General features: G+C 47.6%; 1 protein-coding gene across 7 annotated transcripts in view; it reads right to left on the bottom strand.

The window, feature by feature from the left end:
* The window catches only part of LOC149358982 (MFS-type transporter SLC18B1-like), a 35,987-nt gene extending 13,123 nt beyond the window's left edge, over window positions 1-22,864 (bottom strand). Inside the window, exons 1-8 of one of the 7 annotated variants that reach the window (XM_089571156.1) lie at window positions 22,657-22,864; window positions 7,371-7,471; window positions 3,537-3,883; window positions 1,823-1,918; window positions 1,245-1,318; window positions 1,016-1,163; window positions 726-794; window positions 244-346 (exon numbers count right to left, since the gene is read on the bottom strand). In XM_089571156.1, the coding sequence (XP_089427282.1) occupies window positions 244-346; window positions 726-794; window positions 1,016-1,163; window positions 1,245-1,318; window positions 1,823-1,918; window positions 3,537-3,830 (784 nt within the window). In that variant the 5' untranslated portion in view covers window positions 3,831-3,883; window positions 7,371-7,471; window positions 22,657-22,864. Of the gene's footprint in view, window positions 1-243; window positions 347-725; window positions 795-1,015; window positions 1,164-1,244; window positions 1,319-1,822; window positions 1,919-3,536; window positions 3,884-7,370; window positions 7,472-8,100; window positions 9,511-15,934; window positions 16,805-22,608 lie in introns of those variants that run through there. The other 6 variants (XM_089571155.1, XM_089571157.1, XM_089571154.1 and 3 more) reach the window with 6 other exon arrangements.
* Between the last annotated feature and the right edge of the window lie 850 nt (window positions 22,865-23,714).

Raw genomic sequence — 23,714 nt, 5'->3', positions numbered from 1 at the left:
TTAAAACCTGTTGGGAAATGCTCTTCGTAAATGAGCTCAATGCAGTCGAGATGCGTCGCAATAGAGTATGCGAACATCGCGAGATACGGTGAATACCCTGCCGCTTATTGGTTCATGATGGGAGCATTATTTTGTGCCTGCAGATACGAAAGGTGGGCGAGTAGTAGGCCATACATCAGCACTTCCTTCAGGATTTCAAGAGAAATGGAATCGGTGCGAAACTTAATTTAGAAAACTACCTGCCTTCGGGATGCTTGTTTGGGACCTTCTTGTGCAATATGATCCATGGAATTGACAGGGTGATTATGGTGCCCAGGACGAAAAACGGTAGGGGGTATTTCCATAACTGCAAACAACAGAGATATACTTAGCACGTACAACTTTATATGAGTTTTGACGCTTCAAATGTTCAATTCGCCTTTGAAACGAGGTTGCTGAGAAGAATTTTTTTGAACTCTACTCACTCTCAGAATCAGAGTAAGTTTATTGTAAAAAAAAAATATAATGTGGACAAATTTATGCAGTTGACACATTGCTGTAGAAATCAGTATTTTACCAGACTCCTATCTTTAAGACTGTGTGTTTTGTGCCTTGAAACACGTCTTCTTCTTCGATAAGAAAGACACGATATTCAAAGACCAATTTTAATACTTGTGATTCTACAACTATGCAAATTTTCAAGAACCGGGTGTGACATAATTCAGAAAGGAAGGAGAGGTACCTACGTCGATAAGGGCTCCACCAAGCACAGAGCCGACCATGTTTCCACATCCGAACATAAATTCCATAATGGCCTGAAATATAAAATGAACGTCAGTTCTACGTACCTTAGCCTTCAGGCAAAAGCATGCGAATAGTTGAAAATTTAACCACGCTTTCCTCGAATGCTCTTTTTGGTGTATGGGCGCAAAAATGAAAAGGCAGACGTGCGTACATATTACGTTGAGTACTCTAACACGCAACGCCGCTCATAATTTGTAATACTAACAGGCTGTTCGCCAGGCACATGACTCACGATAATGACGCCGCTGCTTTGGTGCAACTCTGAGGTAACGACTGAGTACGCTGAGACTAGGTAAACTGTCTGCACGAAGCCACCGAAGATGACCGCCACCAATGACAGAGCGAGGAAGACCGTCCCTCCTGGTGACCAGTAGAGAGCCCTGCAGAATATAAACGACTCTTGTGAGCAACGCTCTTTAGATATTGCGCATTTCATTACTATAGGTGGCCAGAGAACTTACCCAAACATGACATTATACAGGAAGAAGCCGATTTGGCCACAGAGGTAGCATTTAAGTGGGGTCGAAAGAACCATCTGCAATCACCGAAAACAAGTTATCACCTCAAGTGGAACAACTTCTGCGCCAGAACCTTGCTGAAATGTCAGCTGCAAAGATACCTGGGGTTTTTACTTTCCTCGTGTGTGTTTTCACCGAGTCAATTTAGAGGCGTTTAGACAGAGATGCATATTTTTGGGGGGTTAAATGTATTTGACACCATTGCAAGTCATCAGTGCTCGCAAGTGACAGCTACTCGTCGCTGATTAATACTTCGACATCAGAGCTGATAACTGGTATGCCAGCAGACTAGAAAAATGAAGTAGCCGAGAGGCCTAAAGCGATACACCATGCTCTTAAAAAGCATTAGGCTTGGCTATCTCAGCGCACTGATGAATAAAAAAATAGAGTGTATTTGAATTATTGGATGTCGACGGCTTGTAACAGTTTCTTTGTAAGTGTGCCATAACCGCTTTAAGAGATTGGAAATATAATAAAGAACGATGGAGAGGAACGAAATCAATAAAAGTCGGCATACTTACGAGTCTTTCGGTGGATATAGATCCAAGAAGCATTGTGAGCTTGAACGTGGAGAATACAAAGCCGTACTTCCATGCTTCGAGACCAGCTTTTGTCGCCTGTAGAAAAGCAGAAACTTCTGGAGAGAGAGCAATGCAGTTTTCCAAAAATAAATATTTCAAACAATTCCGCAGATGCGGCCAAAACTTCGATGCCAGGTTTCAATCAAAAGGGCTCCGGCTATCGTACCGAGTGAGTGAGTGAGTGAGTGAGTGAGTGAGTGAGTGAGTGAGTGAGTGAGTGAGTGAGTGAGTGAGTGAGTGAGTGAGTGAGTGAGTGAGTGAGTGAGTGAGTGAGTGAGTGAGTGAGTGAGTGAGTGAGTGAGTGAGTGAGTGAGTGAGTGAGTGAGTGAGTGAGTGAGTGAGTGAGTGAGTGAGTGAGTGAGTGAGTGAGTGAGTGAGTGAGTGAGTGAGTGAGTGAGTGAGTGAGTGAGTGAGTGAGTGAGTGAGTGAGTGAGTGAGTGAGTGAGTGAGTGAGTGAGTGAGTGAGTGAGTGAGTGAGTGAGTGAGTGAGTGAGTGAGTGAGTGAGTGAGTGAGTGAGTGCCGCTATCGGAATGTGTGCACCATGGCAACCGTAACAAGGTCACTATTCTTATGCGATTTAGACTAAAAGCAAAACAGTCAGACACATAATCGCATGAGAGCCTACAGTGCTGCAATGCAAGTAAGAGCCTATTTTAATTTCTTACCTGCAAAAAAAAAGAATGACGGCGCTCGCTATGCTGTGTCAGTCACGCAACGGCGAGAGCAAGTGCAACCACCGCTGTTTTGTTTTTTTTATTTCTACTATTTTTCCTCATCCTTAAACTCTCTCATCAAAGTACGGTTCAGGTGTCCACCCCCTGTCAGACTGCTTCCGCGCCTTTTCTTAAAACTGCTTATAACACTTACACGGATGTGTACAAAGCGCCCAAGAGGCGTTTATAATTTCTGTCGACATATTCCGACTTCGCGTCCCACGCGATGACAAAGACGCGAGACGCGGGCTTCGGGCACGAGGTGGTTGCATGCTCTCCTGAGAGAGCTTCACGTGGCCGACGGTGGAAGGTGTTCTGTAAACAGCTGTCAGTGCAATATTTTCAAGGCCTGACTGAGCGGCAATGCTCAGAGCGCAAACATAGCCTTTACTTTGCAAAATAAAAGACCAGGGTGACCATGGTAAATAACGGTTTCTAAATGGTTAACTACATTGAGAGGCACGCAAGGGAAGTACGCAAGCGCTGCAAAGTGAATGGTTTGGTTTTGTTTATGGTTTATGGGGTTTAATGCCCCATAGTGACTCAGGCTATTGGGACGCCGTAGTGAAGGGCTCCGAAAATTTCGACCACCTGGATTACTTTAACCTACACTGACATCGCACAGCACACGGGCCTCTAGTACTGCGCCTCAATTGAAATGCGACCGCTGCGGCCGGGATCGAACCCGCGCCTTTCGGGTCAGCAGCAGAGCGCCATGACCACAGAGCCACCGCGGCGGCTGTAAAGTGAATGAGCGAACGTACGGGCACAGCGGGACAAAGTCCGCACCTGGGTTGAGTCCTGCTTGTAATATAAGCATGCTGTGCATTTGGATTTCAGAGCAGTGAAGCCAAATTGCATGCTGGAACACACTGACCAAGAGGCTCTTTGACCAAGCTTCCTGAAATCAGATCATCTTGCTCAAGTAACGCACACTCACCAATCCCGGATAGTACGGCTGCATGAGGGAGAACGCCGCAGACACCCAGAAGTGGGTGTGGATGAGGGGCACGAGCCATATGTACTGCCTCAGCCTGGCCAGCAGGCTTGGGTTCCGGACGCGCTTCTCAGCACCGCTGCTGAGAGCACTTTTCCCGTCGGCGACGAGGCCGCCTTCACCGGACGGGTCTTCGCTGGGCGACGACAGCACCCCGCGGTGGTGGTCGCCCTGAATGCGGTCGCCGGCGCTCGAGGGAGCGTCGGCGTTCGCCTGCGCCGGCACCGACGTTCCCATGGTGAGCCGGAGCCTGCCGAGGTCAGCGTTCCACTCGGCGCTCTACCATTGGTCTGGTGAAATAAAAAAAGCAAAAAAAAATGAAAGAGGCAAAGAAGCACATAATTATGAACATTTCTCAACATAACAGCGTGGATGGGTGGCAATTTCCTAGTAAATTGCTGGCAAATTTTACCTTCCAGCGAGGCGATAGGCAAATCGTGAAAGCCAGTGAGAACGGTTTGGGCAAATAACAAACTGCACAGATTTTTACGGGGTCTGTACTCCACTTCGCATTTCATCTGTTCGGTATATGTGTTGTGGGATGACAGTGCACGTTAAAGAACTCAAGGGGTCTAAATTTCCGGAGCCCTTCACTACGGCGTCCCTCAAAGCCTGAGTTGCTTCGCGTCGTTAAACCCCAATAAACCAAACCAAACTTCAACGCAGTGACTAATTTAGGTGGCGGCAAATGCAATATATATTTTGTTTCATTTTGACTCCGCTCGTTTAGGCATAAAGTAATTCAACAGAGTAAATTGCTGGGCTAGTTGGTTTGTAATGCACAAATGAAATCAGTGAAACTGACGCAGGACAAGAGGCACACACACAGCGGTGTTGTGTATGTACCTCTTTGTCTTGTCCTGCATCAGTTTACATTAGCTGGTTCCACCATATGTCGTCTAAGCATCTTAATCGAGTAGCCAGTTTCTCGCTACAGGGTAATAAATTGCTGCCTCCAGGTTTGTCCGTCGGTCACTTTCTCATCACTTCAATGAAGGCAGCCATCCGCATTCAAATTCACAATTCTTGTGGCCTTGTCGCTAAGGAGTGGATAACTCCTGCACTGAGGCGCCGCTGATGCCAACCTTATTTGCATATTTTTAAACGTTTAGAAAGAAAAATAAAACAGCAAGCAGCATGCACCTCCAAGAGGGCCAGCACTTTTATACAAACATAAAGACACACAGGTAGGCAATGCCTGAAAACAAAAAACCTAAAAAGCCCTCCATATTATTTTTCACTCACCTTTTTTCGCAGATTTCTCTTGCACTTTCCGTACAAGCAAGACAGCGGATTTTATAAGTGCCGACGGAAGGTTTAAGTGAGGCAATACAGTACTTCATAAAGTAGGCTGGCAGAGGTAGCAGACTGCATTTGTTGGCAACCTCTTCAGTGTGCTTGGAGTTATTTTAATCTAAGGGCTCTTCCATTGTTTTTCCCATTGTGGGAGGTTCTCGACACAGATGTTTTCCGGAGACCGTGCAGCAGATGGAGTAGATAAATGGAGTTATGCATAGAGAAAGAGCAAAATAAGTACGTCTGACGGCTGACAGATTTCAACTGCCAAGTTATAGGCTTAGCAGCAGCTGCGTAGACTAATTCCCGCGCAGCTAGCACTCACTCACGCTGTTAAAACGTCCTTCTTTATTTAGGACAAATAGAGCACGTGTTTCTCAACAAACCCGCGTTTAGCTTTTTAAGCAAAGCGTCGAAATTGGGGATTAAAACTACCGTATTTAGAAGCTTTGATCCATCTTCATATGACAAATGCTGAACTCGAGCACCCCCTGTTTTCTTCTTTCTTTCGTGCAAGACAGAAATAAAACCTCCAGGAGTGTTAAGCTATTGCAAATATTTTTTTCTTTCCTTATAGTCATAAGAACCGTTTCTCCTTGAGGAGACATCTTGCGACCCTACTGTTACTACGTCTTTCCCCACCTTCGTATGTCCTGTACACTTTTCTAACGCTCCTCGTCTCGCTGAAAGTTCTTGCACAATAACTTTCCAGTTCTTCGCAGCCCACGTGATTTAAGCGCGTGGGTACAAAAGCTTGCATCATTGGAGCTTGCTATGTAAGCAGCCGATACCATCTTGGCACCGAAACGCTTCAAGAACCTACATCATCATTCGTGAGGCTTTATTTTTATAGCTATAACTGCATACATCGCACAGCAGTTATTGCGTTGCTTCGTGACTGAAAACTCCAGTCTTACTTCCTACTGAACGTAAAAGGCGCGAACACACTACACAGAAGACATACTAACAGACTGTCTTCGGCATTTATCCTTGCGGCTTTCAGGCTAAAAGCCTGCACAACTCGCCTAGTAGTCAGCCATTTTCCCTTACCTCCTCCAAAATTGGTAGCAAAATTAGATCAGTGTTCACTGTGTTTTGGTGATGCCCACCCATGGTTCCAAAAATGAGATTAGAGATCCCACGTACCTTGCAGATAGCAGCAGCTCTTTTTTGCTTCTGAAGGAACCAGCGCACAAAACACAACGGACAAGAAAAAGGCGGTACACGACGGACAGGAGCGCTCCTGTCCGTCGTGTACCGCCTTTTTCTTGTCCGTTGTGTTTTGTGCGCTGGTTCCTTCAGAAGTATGTATTACCAACTAGCCCAACAACAAGTGTTGCTCAAGTCTATTTTGCGTAGCCCTGTCTTTTGCAGACTGAACGCAACATTGTTGCACAGGCTGCCCAGCTTAAACTACGCAATATTGTGCGTTAAACTCTGTATCAAGGTGTTTGCGATACTTAAAAGACAGTGTTGATGTCTGTATCGGTACATCCAGAGCCAGTGCTGTGAATATTGACGCGGTGTCCCTCTAGTCATCTTTACAATGCATGACACGTCCCGCACACACCACGGCATTCGAAAAGTGAGGACCTTATGTACAAAATATAAGGCACTGCAAACCACCGCAGCTTGCGAGCGAACATATGCGTGGCGTATAATCTATATAACGCGATTTAGGAAAAACATCTTAACTTATATTCATACAGGATGCATTGTCTAAACGTCAATGGTGCTCTGTTTAATTCGCATGCTCAGTATTAAAAAACTCTATATAGCTATTCCGGGCTCAGTCGAAATTCATGAGTTTGTTATTTTTTTCTTCTGATATGGTGTTCAAAAACTTTAATTGCAAGCGTACACAGTACAGCCAACAATGGGAGCTGCCAGAAGTACGAAGCTGTCTGCTGCTGTTCGAATAAGATTTGAAGCTCCAGAAAAGCACACGAAGACACGTAACGGAACGCACTGCGAGGCCTGGGGCAGCCCTCTCCAATGAGAAAGAGGACTGGGGGCGTTATAGCTATTCCTGTCAGTTGCGTTATGTGCGAAGTAACGGGGGAGGGGGGGGGGGGGGGGTGTCATACCGGTTTACACCTCTCTTCAAAACTGACCGTACATAATAAGCATTACCGCACTGCTTCTTAAAATCGATTAACGTGCTCCGATCGCAATCAACGTGCCATTACACGAGTGTTGCACAATGCCAGTCTGAAACAAGCAAGCATAATTCGAAACTAGCTTTGTCAGGAGATATAGGCGTAGCGGCCTCATCGACTTCTATGCATTCGCTAAGTCTTTTACTTTGATTAGAGATCTAATCTAGGTGTATCCAGGTTATAAGACTGTGCGTAGATTTCCGCTGATCTTCCAGGCGAACAAATTGTATGAACTTTGTCGCGTTGTCACTCTCTGAATGCCATGATATGGATTATATAAGCTCTCTTTTTCATCATTTGCGTAGTGGTCACGCAAAACTACCTGTTTTGAAGCTTGGAACGTAGGCTGCCCGCTTGCTCGGTCAAGAGGGTCTGTGTCTTGCCGCAGCAGGTGTGGGTGACAGATTCCCAGTAAGAGTAATCCTGAAGGCAAGGGGCTAGGAGTTTAGAGGAGTACAGGGGCATACAAACCAGCTTAAAGCCCCTACCGCCTCACCCCTCCCCACAAACCCCTCTCCGCGGCATGTTTCATGCAATACCATGAACCGCGTGACGATGGCACATGTCACCCCAGCCATCTTCTTGGGATGGAAGACGCCTCAGTGACCTCCCAGCCTTTCTTTCTCGTGTAAAAAAAAAATAATTGACAAATTATCGTTGCGCCACAATAGTGGTCGAAACACGAGGTGAACAGCGTTCACTCCGAACTGTCCTCACTGTCGTAACGCGCCTGCGCAGAGTAATCAGCCGCAAGTAAAAACAAAACAAAACCGAAGTGTCCTCTACCCGTCAACATGACTTCAACGCATCGCCACTCGCTTTCATACAGCACAGAGTTATGGCGCCAGCTTTTCCCCTCTCCGTACTCCCCGGGGACCCCTGCGGTCTACGAGCGGACCTTGCATGACGACACAGGCCGCCTACGTCACCTTGCGTGTACACTGCCGGATGACGCGTTGCGGGGGCCCTCGACTCGCGTCAAGACGTCCGCGTGCGTGCCTGCCTCCACCCACCCTCCGCTGGAAAAAACGAAGCGAGGCACGGATACGTGCCTGTCTTTCCCTCTGCTGGGTAGCGCGTGCGTCGTCTTCTCCGTCGGCGGGAAGCCATCCATCTGCTTTGGCCCCGACAGGAGCGGCACTCGTCAACGAGAAGCAGCAGCGGCGGCGGCGGCTGCCCGACTCAATCGCGCTGGACAAGCGCCAACCGGGGAGGGCGGACGGGCCGCTCGCCTCCGGAGGGAGGAACGACGGGTCCTCCCTGCTGCCCCGCGGTGAACGAACCGGTACGAAAACACGGGGCTCGACTCCTCTGCGGGCTCGCTCTAGACGCAACGTGGGCCAACGGGGGTTCAGAGGAAGCATGGTTCGCTAACCGCTTCGCTATTCCGCACGCTGAACGCCTGTACAGACATGGACAGAAGTTTACGGGGTGCGGGTTCGCGGAGGAAACTTGACTTGTGAGCGGTGAGGCATACCAATTTAACGGAGCAAAATCGTGGTTTGAGCTAGTTGGTTCTTTTGCGTGCTTTTTGCGGGAAGCGCAGGCGCTTTGGGTTGTCAGTTGTGGGGGAAGCGCAGGCGCTTTGGGTTGTCAGTTGCGTGCATATAAGCTGTGTTTTTTTCAAATAAACTTTCAGTTGTTAGTAGCGCTTGTCCCTGTCCTTCCTTCTCTGTCTTTGTTCCTCGTCGCAGCGCTGGTGAAGTTGTGAAGACCAATTTAACGATGAGTGGACAGTCTGCTCCATCCGCCGGAACGAATGCCAGCTGAATGTAGGTAGCGATGCAACAGAGAAATGTTTTTATTTGCTTGAATCCGCCTTCTATAAAATTTTGTCTATGTCTATTCATTCGTTTCCTTCTTGAGGCAAGCAACAACGTAGCAGTTTGCATTTCTTGAGGCTTATAATCTAACTTTCAATGATTAATTCTGCCGCTTTAGTCCTGGATTCACTTAGTATTCAAACCGAGAGGTCAAGAAGGTCACAACAAAATCTTTGAGGCTAAAACTCGAAACAACAGAAGAACAGAAAGCGAGGCTCAACAGTACCTTGCGGCAGCACCCGATTTTAGAACAAAGGTTCATCTCCACTCCTGAGTTCGCGACGCACACCGCACAGCTCAACGAAGGAGGTGCCAAGGAGCTGAACACTCTTATTGCATACTCTCAACAACTTCAGACACAAAGACCGAAGGCTCTCGAAGCTCTACAGCACGAAACTTTGTTAATTCTGCTAAAAATTTGCATTCATAGTTCACTGTCGTCATCAGAGTGAGCCAGACTCTGTCTGCAGGGAGACAATCTATCCCATTTATCTCAGTTCACCCTGATCTGTGGCAGCCACCGCCAGTTTATCCCAGGAGATTACCCGTTATTCTGACCTGCCCACTTGATTCCTTACCGCTTTCGGCTGTTTTCCGTTCTCATTGGAGTCCAGTCTGTTATCCCGACAAAGGCTATCAGTGATCAGTCCTCGACTACGGTCGATATCTGACCAGATCGGTTTCCTCGCCTTGACTTGTGGATATCACTACATTCTAAACAGAAAGGAATAAAAAGAAAGCAAGCTCTCCTCAAACGCACTCTCTTTTATAAAAGGAAATGTGATAGAGGGCTGCTTACTCTCTTTTTTACTCCAATGTGGGCGTATTCGTGTTTAGAGTGTAACTCGAGTGTATTCTCTAATCCACGCAGTTACTTTTCTGCCCCTCAATGTGGTCGCTGTAATTCTCGGTCCCAAACGTCTCTGCGCTATTCTTGATCCGATTTCAAGCTTTTTCGTTACCCTGCAAGTTTCGGCATGGTGCGCGAGCTCCAGAAGGATGCATTGCTATGCACTTTTTCTTTTGAGTGGTATCGGTAAGCTGATACTCATCCTGCCAAAAAGCCACTCCTTCTGAATTTATTCCGCTGATTATTTATTTGTCACGTCATGAATCTCTGGTCACTGCTTGGCCTAAATAAATGCCCTCCCTTAACCGTGTGAGGCAATGCCTCACTTCTTATAGTAAACGATAATTCGTTCCCTAGCCTCTTGGACATGCCTTTAATTTTCGACGAATCAATTCTTGCGCTGCAGGAAAAGTCTTGCCCCTGTTCAATGACACCGGTACAAAACGTGAAGCTTCTATGCGGGAGTAGGGACCAAGCATCCAATAACCTGTGCCTCACTCTTCGTTAATTACCCTTCACCCAAAGTTTCCTCTTTCCGTGACTGCTTGCTGTTTTGGCCCGTATGGAAATGTACTGCTGTTTAGGCCTATAATGGACACTCTTATTTTATGGGTCACCGACTGTGGCATTCTGAACTGGATCACGAGGGTCTGGGTTCGATAGCCGGTCGCGGCGGCCACGGTTTGGTATGTGTGAAGTGCAGAAACGGTCGCGCGGTACGTTTTCACGCACTTAATCGATAAACATTTCATTGATATGGTGAAACCTGGCGGCTTGGTTTAGTCGTAATAAAAGCATTTTGATTCGTCGCTGGTGAATGCGTCTCAATTTTTCGGACAGCAAAACTTACAGTGTCGAAATAAAGGTGATGCAACAATTTCCGCCGCAGAAGAGCGCGAAACATTAAATCACAAAGAATCACACGCGACAAGTTCTAGAGGAGCAATTTAAAAACAACGAAGTAAAGACACTTTTGTTTTGCGCTAGGCTTCATTAGACGCTTCACACCCTTCGTCCCTCCTACCCTCTGGAGCCGAAGCACATCGTTTTTCCTGCCGGGCGCCTCCTTACTTGGATAGATGAATGACCGTGCACTACATGACCCTACTCTGCACCCCACATCTTATACACTCGAAGGCATCCACTGACACTTACCAGCTGTAATGCGATTGTAGCCGCATAAGCGCAAGAGACATCGCACACCGAGAAGGACTAGAAACCACCTACCTATTCGTACCCCTACACACTATTACTGGTTACGCCACTGGGCTGCTCCAACAATCTCAGCAAAAAGGCATCCACTGACACTTACCAGCTGTAATGCGATTGTAGCCGCATAACCGCAAGAGACATCGCACACCGAGAAGGACTAGAAACCCCCTACCTATTCCGTACCCCTACACACTATTACTGGTTACGCCACTGGGCTGCTCCAACAATCTCAGCAAAAAGGCATCCACTGACACTTACCAGCTGTAATGCGATTGTAGCCGCATAACCGCAAGAGACATCGCACATCGAGAAGGACTAGAAACCCCCTACCTATTCCGTACCCCTACCTGGGGCTGCTAAAAATCCTGTACAACGTCAGCATTACGTCATCCTAGGTGTCGCTGCAATCGCCTTAGACCAAGGATAAACGTCCGGTCGCCTTTGCTTTACTTTGCAATGAATGGCTTCTTAAAGCACCGATTGTATCCATAGACGTCCTTCGTCGTCATCATCATCAACATCATCATCAGCCTGACTACGACCACTTCAGGGCAAAGGCCTCTCCCATGTCTCTCCAATTAACCCTGTCCTGCGCCAGGCGCGGCCACCATATTCCCGCAAATTTCTTAATCTCATCCGCCCACCTAATTTTCTGCCGCCCCCTGCTACGTTTGCAATACCAGCTAATACCAGCTATTTTAACACAGTTGTTATGCCGACCTTTCTGCCACTTAAGCTAGCTCGCTGCGAAATCTGAAGCGAATAATGGTGTCAGCTGACTCCCTTGAATCTTTTTAACGTTCCTAGGCTTTCGTTGTAATTCGTGGGCTTTCCCTTTATTTCCATTTGCTCTATAGAAACCGGTTGCTAAAAATGATTCGCGCCTAAAAGGAAAAAATTTAATCCCTTAGCAATTCTCCTTTTGACGCTAACGCATGCGCCTCAAAATGAAAATATTCTTAACCGGATCCTGAGCTGCCCAGAGGGCTACGAGGGTCGTAAAGTCGTGCTCTCTTCATATAATACTGGACATGCGAACGGCACATCGTTGCTGAAGTGAAGGCAGCAAGTCAAGCAGCTTTTCTTCGCGTAGTGTTCGGATCCCGCGTCAAGGAAAAATAATATTGTACAAAATGAACAGAGACACCAACGTTTCGGCGTGTATCATTGCTGTGGAATGATCCCAAGTTATTAGTAAACATAGACAATCTCTTGGAATTCAGCTGCGTACAGTAAGCATTTTGAAGTCGATTTTTTTTCTCGCAGTTCTGGTTTCAGCTTCATTAGCCGATCTGAGTTAATGACGTCCCATACGAAGTTCAGGTCGCGTAAGACACGCAAACTGTGATATGATACCAGTTTGTTCCCGCGTTGCCATTCCGAATCCTGAGGTAGGATGGATTAAGAGTTGAAGCCAGTTAAAACGAACATGCGGGAACTTCATCTAGGGGCTGGGCTTTTTGGTTCTTACTTTAAAAAAACATCGGTGTTTATTTCAGCCTGCGTTTCCGTTTTTTACGGTGATGGAATTGCTTACTGTTCTCGGTTATTTAATGCGGCAATTCTGCGTGGTAAAAAGTTACTTGGAGCCTGACTCGGCATTTTTGTCGCCATGGGCAGTTTTCGTGTCAGTAACTAACATAATTTACTAGTAATTTTGCGCTAAGAGCTGTGCTTGTAGGAGGAATTGCTTTCGTCATTAAAAAAGTAATGCATGTTTAATGAGACAGCCGGCAGTCAAGCACGCAAGAGGAATTTACTTCTAAGAATCGAGGTGACAAGTTTTCTTTCCCTTGTCGCGCTTGGCTGAGTGAGAGGGCTGGGCACTACGTGGTCTGCGTGCTCATGGCAGCGATGGAACTGAGGCTGAACCGTCGCAGTAGCCCGAACATGATACTTTTTATGTCGACCATGCACTAGATAAGCCTACTTAACTTGTTAACAAATTCCTCTAAGCGGAGGGTGATAGTAAACAAACAGTACTTCGCGGTGGCACTTCCCGGTCTGAAGATTATAAACAAGCGGAAAAATGCCTCAAATCACACAACTGCGCAGCTTATTCAACAACACCACAGTGTCATTACGCCCCTGGCATCTCTACTGAGTTAATTTTCAACTTTGAGTTTAACTCGTACTCAAAAGCCAGCTGGCAATGCCTTTCATGCCAAGAATACTGACCTTCATCGGTTTGGTTGGTTTATGGGGTTTAACGTCCCAAAGCGACTAAGGCTATGAGAGACGCCGTAGTGAAGGGCTCCGCAAATTTCGACCACCTGGGGTTCTTTAACGTGCACTGACATCGCACAGTACACGGGCCTCTAAAATTTCTCCTCCAAAGAAATTCCAGCCTCCGCGGCCGGGATAGAACCCGCGTCTTTCGGGTCAGCAGCCGAGCACCATAACCACTGAGCCACCGCGGCGGCTTGACCTTTATCGGTTGAAACTGAATTTCATAAACTAAATTCGGCTTACATTTGTCATTCTTTTTGGTTGAAACCGAAAAGTAAAACCAATAATTATAATATAGATTTTTTTAAGAAGCCTTAGGTGGTCTCAACCCTAGTTGTGACGTCATTGGGTTAGCTGTTGAAGCCGAATCCATGACCACATAAGAGAAAAATATGAGGTTATGAATTGTTTACCGGGCCCAAACAAATTCCAGTTGGTCATTCCTGTTTACTAATTTATTATGCACCGTTCTGGGCAATAAAACATGCGGGGGAAAAATTCGGCATTTCTTCTCTCTTTAAAAGCACAGATGCACATCTTCACTAGTGGAAAATATAAATCGCTCATCGCTGTCCCTGGTGATCAATACTAAAGCCTCTCTTGTCCTGTGCACTGCCTTCGTCCATTCGAAGTGCTGCCCACGTTACCACCAGATGTCGCTCGTTCCCCTTACGCGATAAACGGCGGGAGGGAATGGTCGCTTGTGCAAGATCCAGCGGCTCAGGCCGGAAAGTCTGGGAGAGATTTAACGTCCTTCTCGCACAAGCGTTCGCGTTTCCTAAAATTACCGTGCGTGCAAACGCACCTCGTTTTCACTCTCCGGAGTCATTTGCGTAACATGGTGTCGGTTGAGCGCAGTGTACTATCCAGTCCGAATCGAGTCCGGACTCTGTTCATGAACAGAACACAAAAACATATCATGGGTCGCGCCCATGCGTTCAGTTGAGCTCCAAAACTAGAATAATTCATATATGCCGTCAACCGGTCAGAAAGCGGTGACGCTCTATGATCTCGGAGAATAGCACATAACAGTGCTCGCTGTTGAACCCAGGTCAGTAGCACGTGCTAGGTGTAGTAAGAGGAGGAAATAACGTTGCAAACCAATATATATGAAGCCACAGTGACGTCTTTAGTCGAATGAATTACAATTGAAATGTTTCCTAATAATGGTTGTGCACCCCCGCGGTGGCTCAGTGGTTACGGCGCTCGGCTACTGACCCGAAAGATGCTTGTTCGAATCCCCGGCGCCCGAATTTCGATGGAGGCGAAATTCTAGAGGCCCGTGTACTGTGCGATGTCAGTGCACGTTAAAGAACCCCAGGTGGTCGAAATTTCTGGAGCCCTTCACTGCGGCGTCCCTCATAGCCTGAGTCGCTTTGGGACCTCAATAAACGAAACGAAACGATAATAATTCACGTGCTGTGGTTGTTTAACTGCTGCGTTTGACTACTCCGTTCTAGAATTTTTTTATCAAACCTAATTATAGAACCCGGTGAACTCAGCCGCCGCTTCAGCTCCCGTTTCCACATAATCAGCATTACCTTCGACCTTTCGAGAAAGCACGCGTTAATACGTCTGAAACCTGAAGTAAAATGTGCGAACCTTCACATCTGCGTTAACACAATACAATGAAAGCTTCGTTTAAATTTCCGCAAGAATTGGAACCTAGACCTAGTAATCGCTCGATGCTCAGGGATGGTCACGCGACCAAACGCTTTCTGATTGAGTTTGGGGTAGTTTTCGGCAGGAGCGAGAAAATATTCTTCAGAGAACCGAAGCGGCAGCATTGTTTGTTATAACATACACCAATTGATTCATGGTCAGGATTTGGTCAGGATTTTGTCATGATTTTGTCAGGATATGTTGGTCGCCATTCTTCCTGCGGCCCAAAAAGGAACACGAGACAGTTGTTCACTTAGAGGTGGTAGCGTGTTTGTCAGAGCTAGAATCTACGGCTGCAGACTCTGAAAGAAAAAGCCAACTAAACGTGTGCAGCTTCTGTGATTGATGGATATCAGAACTCATCAATGTCAGCCTCTCAACGCATACACGTGCAATCTCTAAGCGGAGCACAGCCTAATCAAAACACGCAGTTAAAAAAGGCACACAGGTTATGCTTCTTTGTAAGAGTAAGTACTGCAATACCTTTGTTTCCACGAATACACAGGAAACAAGGTATGCAGATGAGATTGATCGAAATCGCGTCTAGTCGTTATTTATGGTCGCATTCTGAACTGCTTGGACTAATGCGGAGTGATCATGAATAAGTGCTTCATGCGCAGGCATGCGAACATAAATAATAAAATAAAGAATCTAACATTCAGCCAGCCATGCATTCGCAGGGCTGGCTGTACATCTTGCACGCACTGAGAAAACGTAGAATCAACGCTATAATTCTTTTTCTTTGTCGCTTGCACTGTCCCACAGAACTTTTGCTCATGTGCGTAAATTTCAGGCTCACGCGCAAACAATAAAAGGTTAAAAGGCTTCAGGAGGCGAGGTACCCATAAAATTATTTTGACACTCTAATCAACTTCGTTCTGTAGAGAGGAGTCCAAAGTAACTCTCGCATCAACAAAGCTCTCCCACGTTAGCTGGGGGCAGGCACGGGCGCGCAAATGACATTCGCTAATTGCCGTTTGCATGAACTGCTCCGCTAACCAACAGGTCAGTGTTCTGCTAAGAACGCCGCACAAATAGCAAAAGGCGAGAAAAATAAGCCAAAATATACAGAGCGAAAAAGCGTAAAACGGAGGAAGTTGTACGACTCACACGTTTAAACGCCGCCGCTTCTTTCTGCGCAACTTGTTCCCACTAATCCTCCTCCGGGCGCCGACGAAAGATGTTGAGGGCGAAGAACGACGAACAAAGCAAAAAAAAAACGAGAGAAAGAGTGAGAGCGCGCGTGCGGTCAGAGTAACGAGCAGCAGAAACAGCAGAAGTCCTCCCTTCACGGGACAGGTTGGTTAAGCCGGCAAGGTCGCCGCCAAACGTCGTCGTCCAGTAGCAGCAGCAAGAAGTCCCACACACACTCGCTCACAGCCTCGCAGTGACGTCGGACTCCGTCTTCTTGGCAGCGGTCGTAGTAACCTCGGAGCTCCGTGGAGCGCGCGTCGTTCAAGCAACAGCGGGGCCGTCGCCGTAGCTCCTGCCAGCGGCGCGCGTCTTCGTCTCGCCCGACCAGAGGAGGCGGCCCGACTCAGTAGTCTCTCGACTCGCCAGCAGCGGAAGGCGTTTGCTTGGCGCAGGCGCGAGGCCCTTCGCTCCGCGCCGGTGCTTCTGCGGCGTACGGTAGTGCGCTTCTCCGCGGAACAGCATCGGTAAAAAGGCCCTGGGGGCAACGCATGTCGACACCGCCGACGGGCTGCGGCGCCTGTTTTGACTCAGGGCAGCGGCGGCAGGTTCCCCGTGCTGCAGCACCGGCCTGGCTTCCCGAAATATCGCATTCCTCCGCGGAGCCAGTGGCCGCCGAAAGAACGGAGCAGCCTGCTAGCTGCGCTACGAACGGCTGCGGTTAACGCGTGTGCGAGCTCCCGCGGCTTCTCCAAGTGGAAGAGTCGCTGCGCTAGCGCGAGCGCGCGCGTCGTCGTTTCCCAGTTGGTTAGAGCCGAGTAGAGCCCCTTCGCATTTCGAGTTTCGGATGGTGCGTGGAAAGGGGAGGAAGAGAAATGGCGGGGGAGAGACGAGACGAGGGGAGAGAAAGCAGAGAGTACAAACGCGCACTGAGGAAGAGGCGGTTCGTCTTGGCGCTCTCGCCGACCAGTGGCTTATGATGCGAACCAGATATCTTTGCCTATGCATACCGCTTTTCTGTTCTTTTTTTAGTTCTGAACTGGCCGTGAAAGCGCACTGGTTCGTATCAAAATGTGTTGATTGAGGAAGGTTCTGCAGCTCCATATCTCGCTCAAGGTCTACAGTTCGATCTCCGACCTAGCAATAAAAGACAAATGATGAACGTAAAATTTCAAGACAACAGCGTTATGCGGCTTTACTTGTTCTAAATTAATACTTTGTCTCTTACTGAGAGCTGGAATAGGGAAAAGCACCCTAAACGCGGAAGTACTAGTATACACTACCTCTAGGCTGTGAAAGCCTCACTAATCGCTAGGCTCGTTAGCACAGCGAGGATGCATGCACGCAGCTGCATATCTGACCCATATTTCGAGGATTGTTAAAATCAAGGTTAGCGCGTTTAGGCGATCAGAACTCAGGCGAAGAGTTAGAAATTCTCCCGTAGTGAGCTATCACTAATGGATACCGACTGAATGTTGGGACGCAACTTGCAGTCACTGTTGCCCACATTGCGAAAGTGCCTTAAAACCCAGCCGTCTGAAGTTTCCTGGTGAAGTGATTTTTAGCCAAACTCACCAACTGTAAGTGTCGCGAAACTTATCAAGAGAAAAATGTACGCACACTGATGAAAACAGTGCGAGGAAATGTTAAGTATAGAGCCGTTAAGGGTTCTCATCGTTTTTTTTTTTTTTTTTTTGCCACACTGACGTCCTACGCACATGCTTATCAAAAAACGCGCCACAAAGGTTACGAAAAGACAAAGGTAGACACAAAGGAAAGGCTAGGCAGGAGGAGCGGGTGTCTGACTTCCTTTTTTCGCAGGTGGTCTGACGCCTTTTTCACTTAGTAAAACGAGCAACCAACAAGACTTGTTCCTTCCCTGCACTGTGCATAGCTCTACAACAACTATTGCAGCAACAAATTCTTCCTAACCAGTATTTTCCAGCAAGTTTGAGCCGGAAATGGCGCGCTCAGAGAGTGTGCGTTCAAACATTCGCCAGTGCCAGCGGGTGCCTCTAAACCTCGGCAAAGGAGGCGCCGCTAAGCTAATAAACATGACATGCATGAAGAATGCGAGGCCACGGATTCGAGACGCTGCACACCGACGCTTGCTTGCGGTGTTTACTCGCGCCGTGTTCTATTATGCGCTGTCTTAGTAAAACTATGCAGCATTGTCAAAGCTAACGCCTGGCGCCCAGCCAACCGCAGACAAAACAGATAGAGCCTCTCTCGAGTACAATCAGCATGTGATTGGACATCACCTCCACTACGGAACTGTTAGTTACGGCCAGCTAATAACGGGCCATGCATGCAGGAGTACAACCTTCGTGAGTTCTACCGGATCCAGCTGCGGCAAGGCTGCGCGGTTTTACAAAGGTCGAGCCCGTGGCCCGACTCCGAGCCAAGGAGGAGTTCCGCGTTTCACGGTGCGGTGCCTCCGGCGGTTTCAGGGTTCTCGGGCCTGTTTTATAAACATTGGGCTTGGAGTTTAGTCTCGTTCCGTCACTTTAGCGCTGCTGTCTTGATTTATTTAGGATACTCCACCTGTCTTTTTCAAGCAGCGCTTTCCCGATAAATATAGTGCGCTTTGGATGGTTACATGTGCCCTGTAGCAACGCATCTTTTCCACCTTTTGACTATTGCTCAACTTGTGTAACTACATTTCTAGGGGTAAAATAGGGACTTTTTTATGCTAGATTACCTGATATTTGTGCCTTGGCATTGCACGCCACCAGACTTGGCATTACCGACGATTTTTTTAGCTAGGAAGAGTAGCTACTTTAACACAGTGTATTCAAAAGTGCGAAGTTTTTACGCTTTAATACCGGGCGTGACACCCTCGAGCCTTATTTCTACAAGGGACACGACTGGAAAGCCTCCGTCCCAAGTTTTCAAAGTTACTTGTTCCAGACGCCGAGCACGTGCACAGGCGTGGAGATGGGATTTCCCCTTGCACTAGCGCTGCGCTCTGGGCATCACCACTGTTTCATGTCTAGGATGTCCTCGTTCCGTGCTTAGAATCCTTGTGCCCTGTATACGTCAAGCAATGGCAATAAGACAACGCGCAAAGAATTGAACATAAAAAATAATGCAGCTGAACCAAATGAAAAGGGAATTACGAAGAACTCGAATTAAATAGCACAGCAACTGCTACCGATACTCACCGCCAAAAGATGATCGTTCGGAAACGAAAAAAAAAAAATCTATCGCGCATGGTACGAACTCCGAAGTTCCAAGAAAGCGAGATAGAGAGAAGGGTTTATTTAGAGAGAAAGGCAGAGATGTCGTTCTTAGAGGCCATTATCTGGCCTCCTACTCTGCACTAAGGAAGGGAAGAGGAAAGGAAAGATGGTTCTGGTGAGGGACGAATATCTCAAGCTCAGTACAATGAGTATGCTTCATCACTGCTGTCGCATAATTATGCACCATCGAGCATAGGAGCTGTGCGGTACGAGATAGAAGCAGCATACATCATTTCCGCACGAGTCTGGTCTTTCCGCGACGTCTTCAAGGTGGTTACCACTATTATGCTGCTACAGGATTGGGTTTCATAATTATAATGAGTAGTGCTTTGGGTGCTAGCTAAGTGGGTGGCTGCTTGAGCCATATTCCACTCTCTTTGAAGGCCGCGGCTAGTAACCCTGATGACGTGCTGAAATTTCTGTTTACAATGAGAAAGATTAATCGTCGTCGCCTTGGCGACGTCCTCCACGACCGATGACAAACAAGCCCAGAGCGCAACCCGAGATCGTCATCTTGGAAACCATGCCCTATGTCGTCAGAACCGTGCAGTACTGTTGAATCTTTACTGCGCCTGACTGATAAGTGGCAGGCATGTGGTTCGAGCGGTCCATGAATGCTCAGTGTCTTACGTATTGTACGCCAGACAGTCTTGACTGCCGAGGTCGTAGGCGCGACTTATTTGCGGTCCTGCCTTACGTGCGAATGGTCTTGAGATTTCGAAACCCGAGTTTGTTGCGACAGTAGCGACTTCGACAATACCTCGGCAGTTCATCAGCGCATAAAATAGGTCTGGCGTCTCAGGTCACCTGCGGGAGCACATAATACATGTTGAAAGCTTTTGGGTTGGTCATCGTCTTGGGGCAAGTGGTAATTGATCAGATAGCATGAGTGGGCAAATCAGAAACAAGAAACTGTATAGGGACTGTCAGAACCAGTACGTAACTTAATGATAGCTTGCGTTGTATATTATTGCATTATTTCATGGCGTATAGCAGTCTGCACAGTTGTACTGTTTGCCTCATTGCACTGCGTGTTGTACTTTGCATGCTTTCAAGGCAACGGTGATTGCCTTTTTATTTTGCCCCATTACTTCAATAGCCCCATTGAAGACATGTATGAATTGATATGAGCGTGCGCATGCGCGGGCGTGTCCGTTCGTGCGTGTATATGTGTTCGTACGCGCGCACATATGTGCAAAGCCCAGCCTTTGATGCTAACAGCTTTCGAAAGCGGCCCCTTAATTCACGACACTAGCTTTAGCTTGCGTATTACTGCACGGTTTTTTGGTTGGACAGCGTATGAAAGGGCGCCTGTCGCCGTGAGCATGTCTTGCGCACTCGGCGATATCGCGTTTCGGTTTATCGTCAACAGCGTGCGACCCGCGAGCCTGCACCACGGCCTTGGTGCCGATGTGGGGCAGAAGAGGTGGAGAGGGGCGGTGGCAGCGGAAACGCTATGTGATCTGCTGCCGACATCCTGGCACCAGTCGCGGGTCGGCTGGGCGTCATTGTTGCGCAAGCGTAACAAGAGAAACGACAAGACAAACGAAGAACGGAAGAACGTGAGGACAAGGCACGCGATAGAGAAAGAGGACGATGGGAAGAGTGTAAAATGGAAGCCGAAGGCGCATGAAGGCTAACGGGGCTCTCGAAGAGACAGCGAGTTTACAGTGACAAACATTGTTTTAGCATGTAGCCTTTAGGTATTACATAAAAACAAAAACTGAGCCAGAGAAGTTTGAACGCTGGCAGAGCGAAGCATACCATGCACCCCAACCCGGCCTCTGTTGGTAGTTTTAATTAAGTTTGTATGCACAACAGCGGCATGATACAGCGGCTGCTAGATTAGTCCAATAGCTTTTAAATACGGTGTGGTTTCGTGCGCACTTTATGCCCTTCAATATGACACGGGAGGAGAAAATGAAATAGTAGAAATAACATCGTTGGAAATAGATTAGTAGTGCGAAATAACAGCAATGCCGAGGCATTCTTGCTAAACTTAAGCATAAATTTGATTGCGGAAGTGATGGAACTTCCTTTTTTCTCAACATAGAGCATTTTAACCCGCCTGAATACACGGAATAGAAAGATACACACAAGAAAACGAAGTAATTTTCACCTTCGTATCGACTTGACGACGGCTGAGCAGAACAGCGCTAGGAGTACAGGAGGAACATTGCTATTCATAGAACGCTCAGTAACGACTTTGGTGTTGTTCTTAAGATGATGCTCGTAGCAAGTTGCGCAGCAAGCATTAGCCCTTCAGTCTGGGTATACTGACCTCTTTAAAGTATTTGTTGGTGTCATTCAGGTCTCTAAGATGCGATGTCCTTGCTAATCGTAACTGCCACACTGCCACTAAAAAATGTTGAAAGTTGTGCAAGCTGGTCTTGATTTATTGCGAATAGCAGCTCGAAAGAGCATTCTCGCTCATGTATAACACTCAAATACATACTGAAGACTTCAGCACATTACTTTCCTCGTTGTACAGCTTCCCTTCCTTAGGTAATGAGTTGACAGGTGATGTGATAGGTTGCATATAGTTATGGGCAAAAGGATTTTCAGTCTGCGAGTTTTGGCAACGCAGTCGAGTTTGGAAATATTTGGGTATGATTTACTGCAGGCTAAAATTTTAGGCCGCATTTTTTTGTGTGTATATAAGCAATATATTAAAAAATTGGAAGGCACACTTGGGCTTGGGCATGACACGATAGCGTAGTGGGTGCAAAGAAGACCATATATGCAGAAGATCCATCTCTACATTGCATTCATAAATCCGTGGGAGTCCTCATTCCACTCCTGGCGCAGTGGTGCAGCGGTTAAGCGATGCACCATTGCCCTGCGATGGCAGGTGCACCCAGCGATGGGGCTTGTACGCCCGACGTTGCACTTCCGGAGTTATCATCAATCATTAATTTAACTGTCATCTGCACTGTGGGCAGTTTGCTCACTATCGAGTGGGCAGGTTGTGATGACACCGCAAGGTCACGTGACCTAGGTGGGAGTCACTTTTAGCCCTTGATCTCTCCCCCACTGCTCTCTGCGCATGCGCTGCGTTGCTATGGCGACGGAGGCTCACATCGTCTGCTTCTCACGGCGTCGCGGCCGCCTTTGACCTCTGTTATCTCCGTTTCCTTTGGCATCTAGAGAGGTGTATTACCGTCAGTCAAACTGTGTTGGCCACTGCCAGGTTTGTTATGAGCTGGATATGTGCGTGAAGCGCTAAGTTTAATGACGAGACTGACGCATTTTGGGTTCTGTTGAATTAATATATTACACATAGGACAGTGAACTCTTGTATACAACGCCTTACTGGAATTTTCAAGTCGTCCTCCTGAGACAGAGACACGACGTATCCCTTTTTAAGTAGCATGCTAGACGTTTATCAAGCAGAAATCACGGATGACTCACTTTGGTCGCAAGAAAAGTACACGGCAATAGACATTACTCATGTCTTACTTGCCAGTAGTCCCGCCAGCGCAGCCAGACGATATTTCCAGAGGGTCGCACATGAACGGAACTTTCACGACTAAAGAACACACACAGACCGGGTTTGCCTTAAGCAGCCAGACACGCTACGTTGTCGGCCTTTTCTTTCCTCTTACACAATAGCTGCACCTCTGTTTAGCGTTCACTGAGTGGGTGTCCCAACCGGTCTAGCCATGCGGGGTGCCTGCACTCTCTCCTATTTCGCGTGCCTTGTTTATATCAGCTACTCTTATCGCCTCCAAAGCGCCAGGCGTGCCAAGTTCTCTGGAATGAGTGTCTTGTGTCGCCCCAGCTTATTATGTGCTGCTCCTTCTGGCGAGCTTGGGTCGAAAACAAGCGCGCGGGCGGTTCTTGACGCGCGCTGTCAGTCTTGAAAGACTTGTTCAGCACCTCGTGACGTATCGGGACGCTTCCACCAACACGAAAACAAGCGAGTAGTGCGTCGGAACACCACTTTGTTTTCACCAAAGTCATGCAGCGCTGACAAAGCAGCGGCAACACTCAACAGCAGAATGCTTAAGGCTCTTCTCACGCAATAACAGCAGCTACCGGCTACCGGCTACCGGCAGAACTACCAGCGCTCGGGAGCTACCGTTTACTGCCAACTCCAGCATGTGGCGCTGGAAGGGAGGTGTCATGCCTCCATGCAGAGCGTATGCATGCGCAAAATAACGTAAGATTGCATTCATCCTGATATTTTAATGAACAAAGACAACGCCCCATTTCGATGCAAAACACGGCAAAAAGACTTGGCCTCGCAAAGGTTAGCAGGACACTTGCCACAACGCTGGTGGCAGGCTTTGACACGACCGCCTTTGTTCATGCTCAGTTATCATAGGTTTGTCTCTGTCTGCCCACCGTCAACTCGAGTTCTTCCATTAAATTAGTGATGCAGGCTGGGACATATTATTTTTTCCTTTTAATCTGCCCAGACTACTGTATGTAAATGAGTGAGGTCGAAATGCTCGCATCTGAAAGTTACGTTCACTAAGTGAAAGTGGGTGGCAAGGCGCAAGTCGATTTTGGGC

Source organism: Amblyomma mixtum, chromosome 2, assembly GCF_055824585.1.
Source record: "Amblyomma mixtum isolate Tamu chromosome 2, ASM5582458v1, whole genome shotgun sequence".
NCBI lineage: Eukaryota > Metazoa > Arthropoda > Arachnida > Ixodida > Ixodidae > Amblyomma > Amblyomma mixtum.
This window is presented reverse-complemented; position numbering and strand designations above follow the sequence as displayed.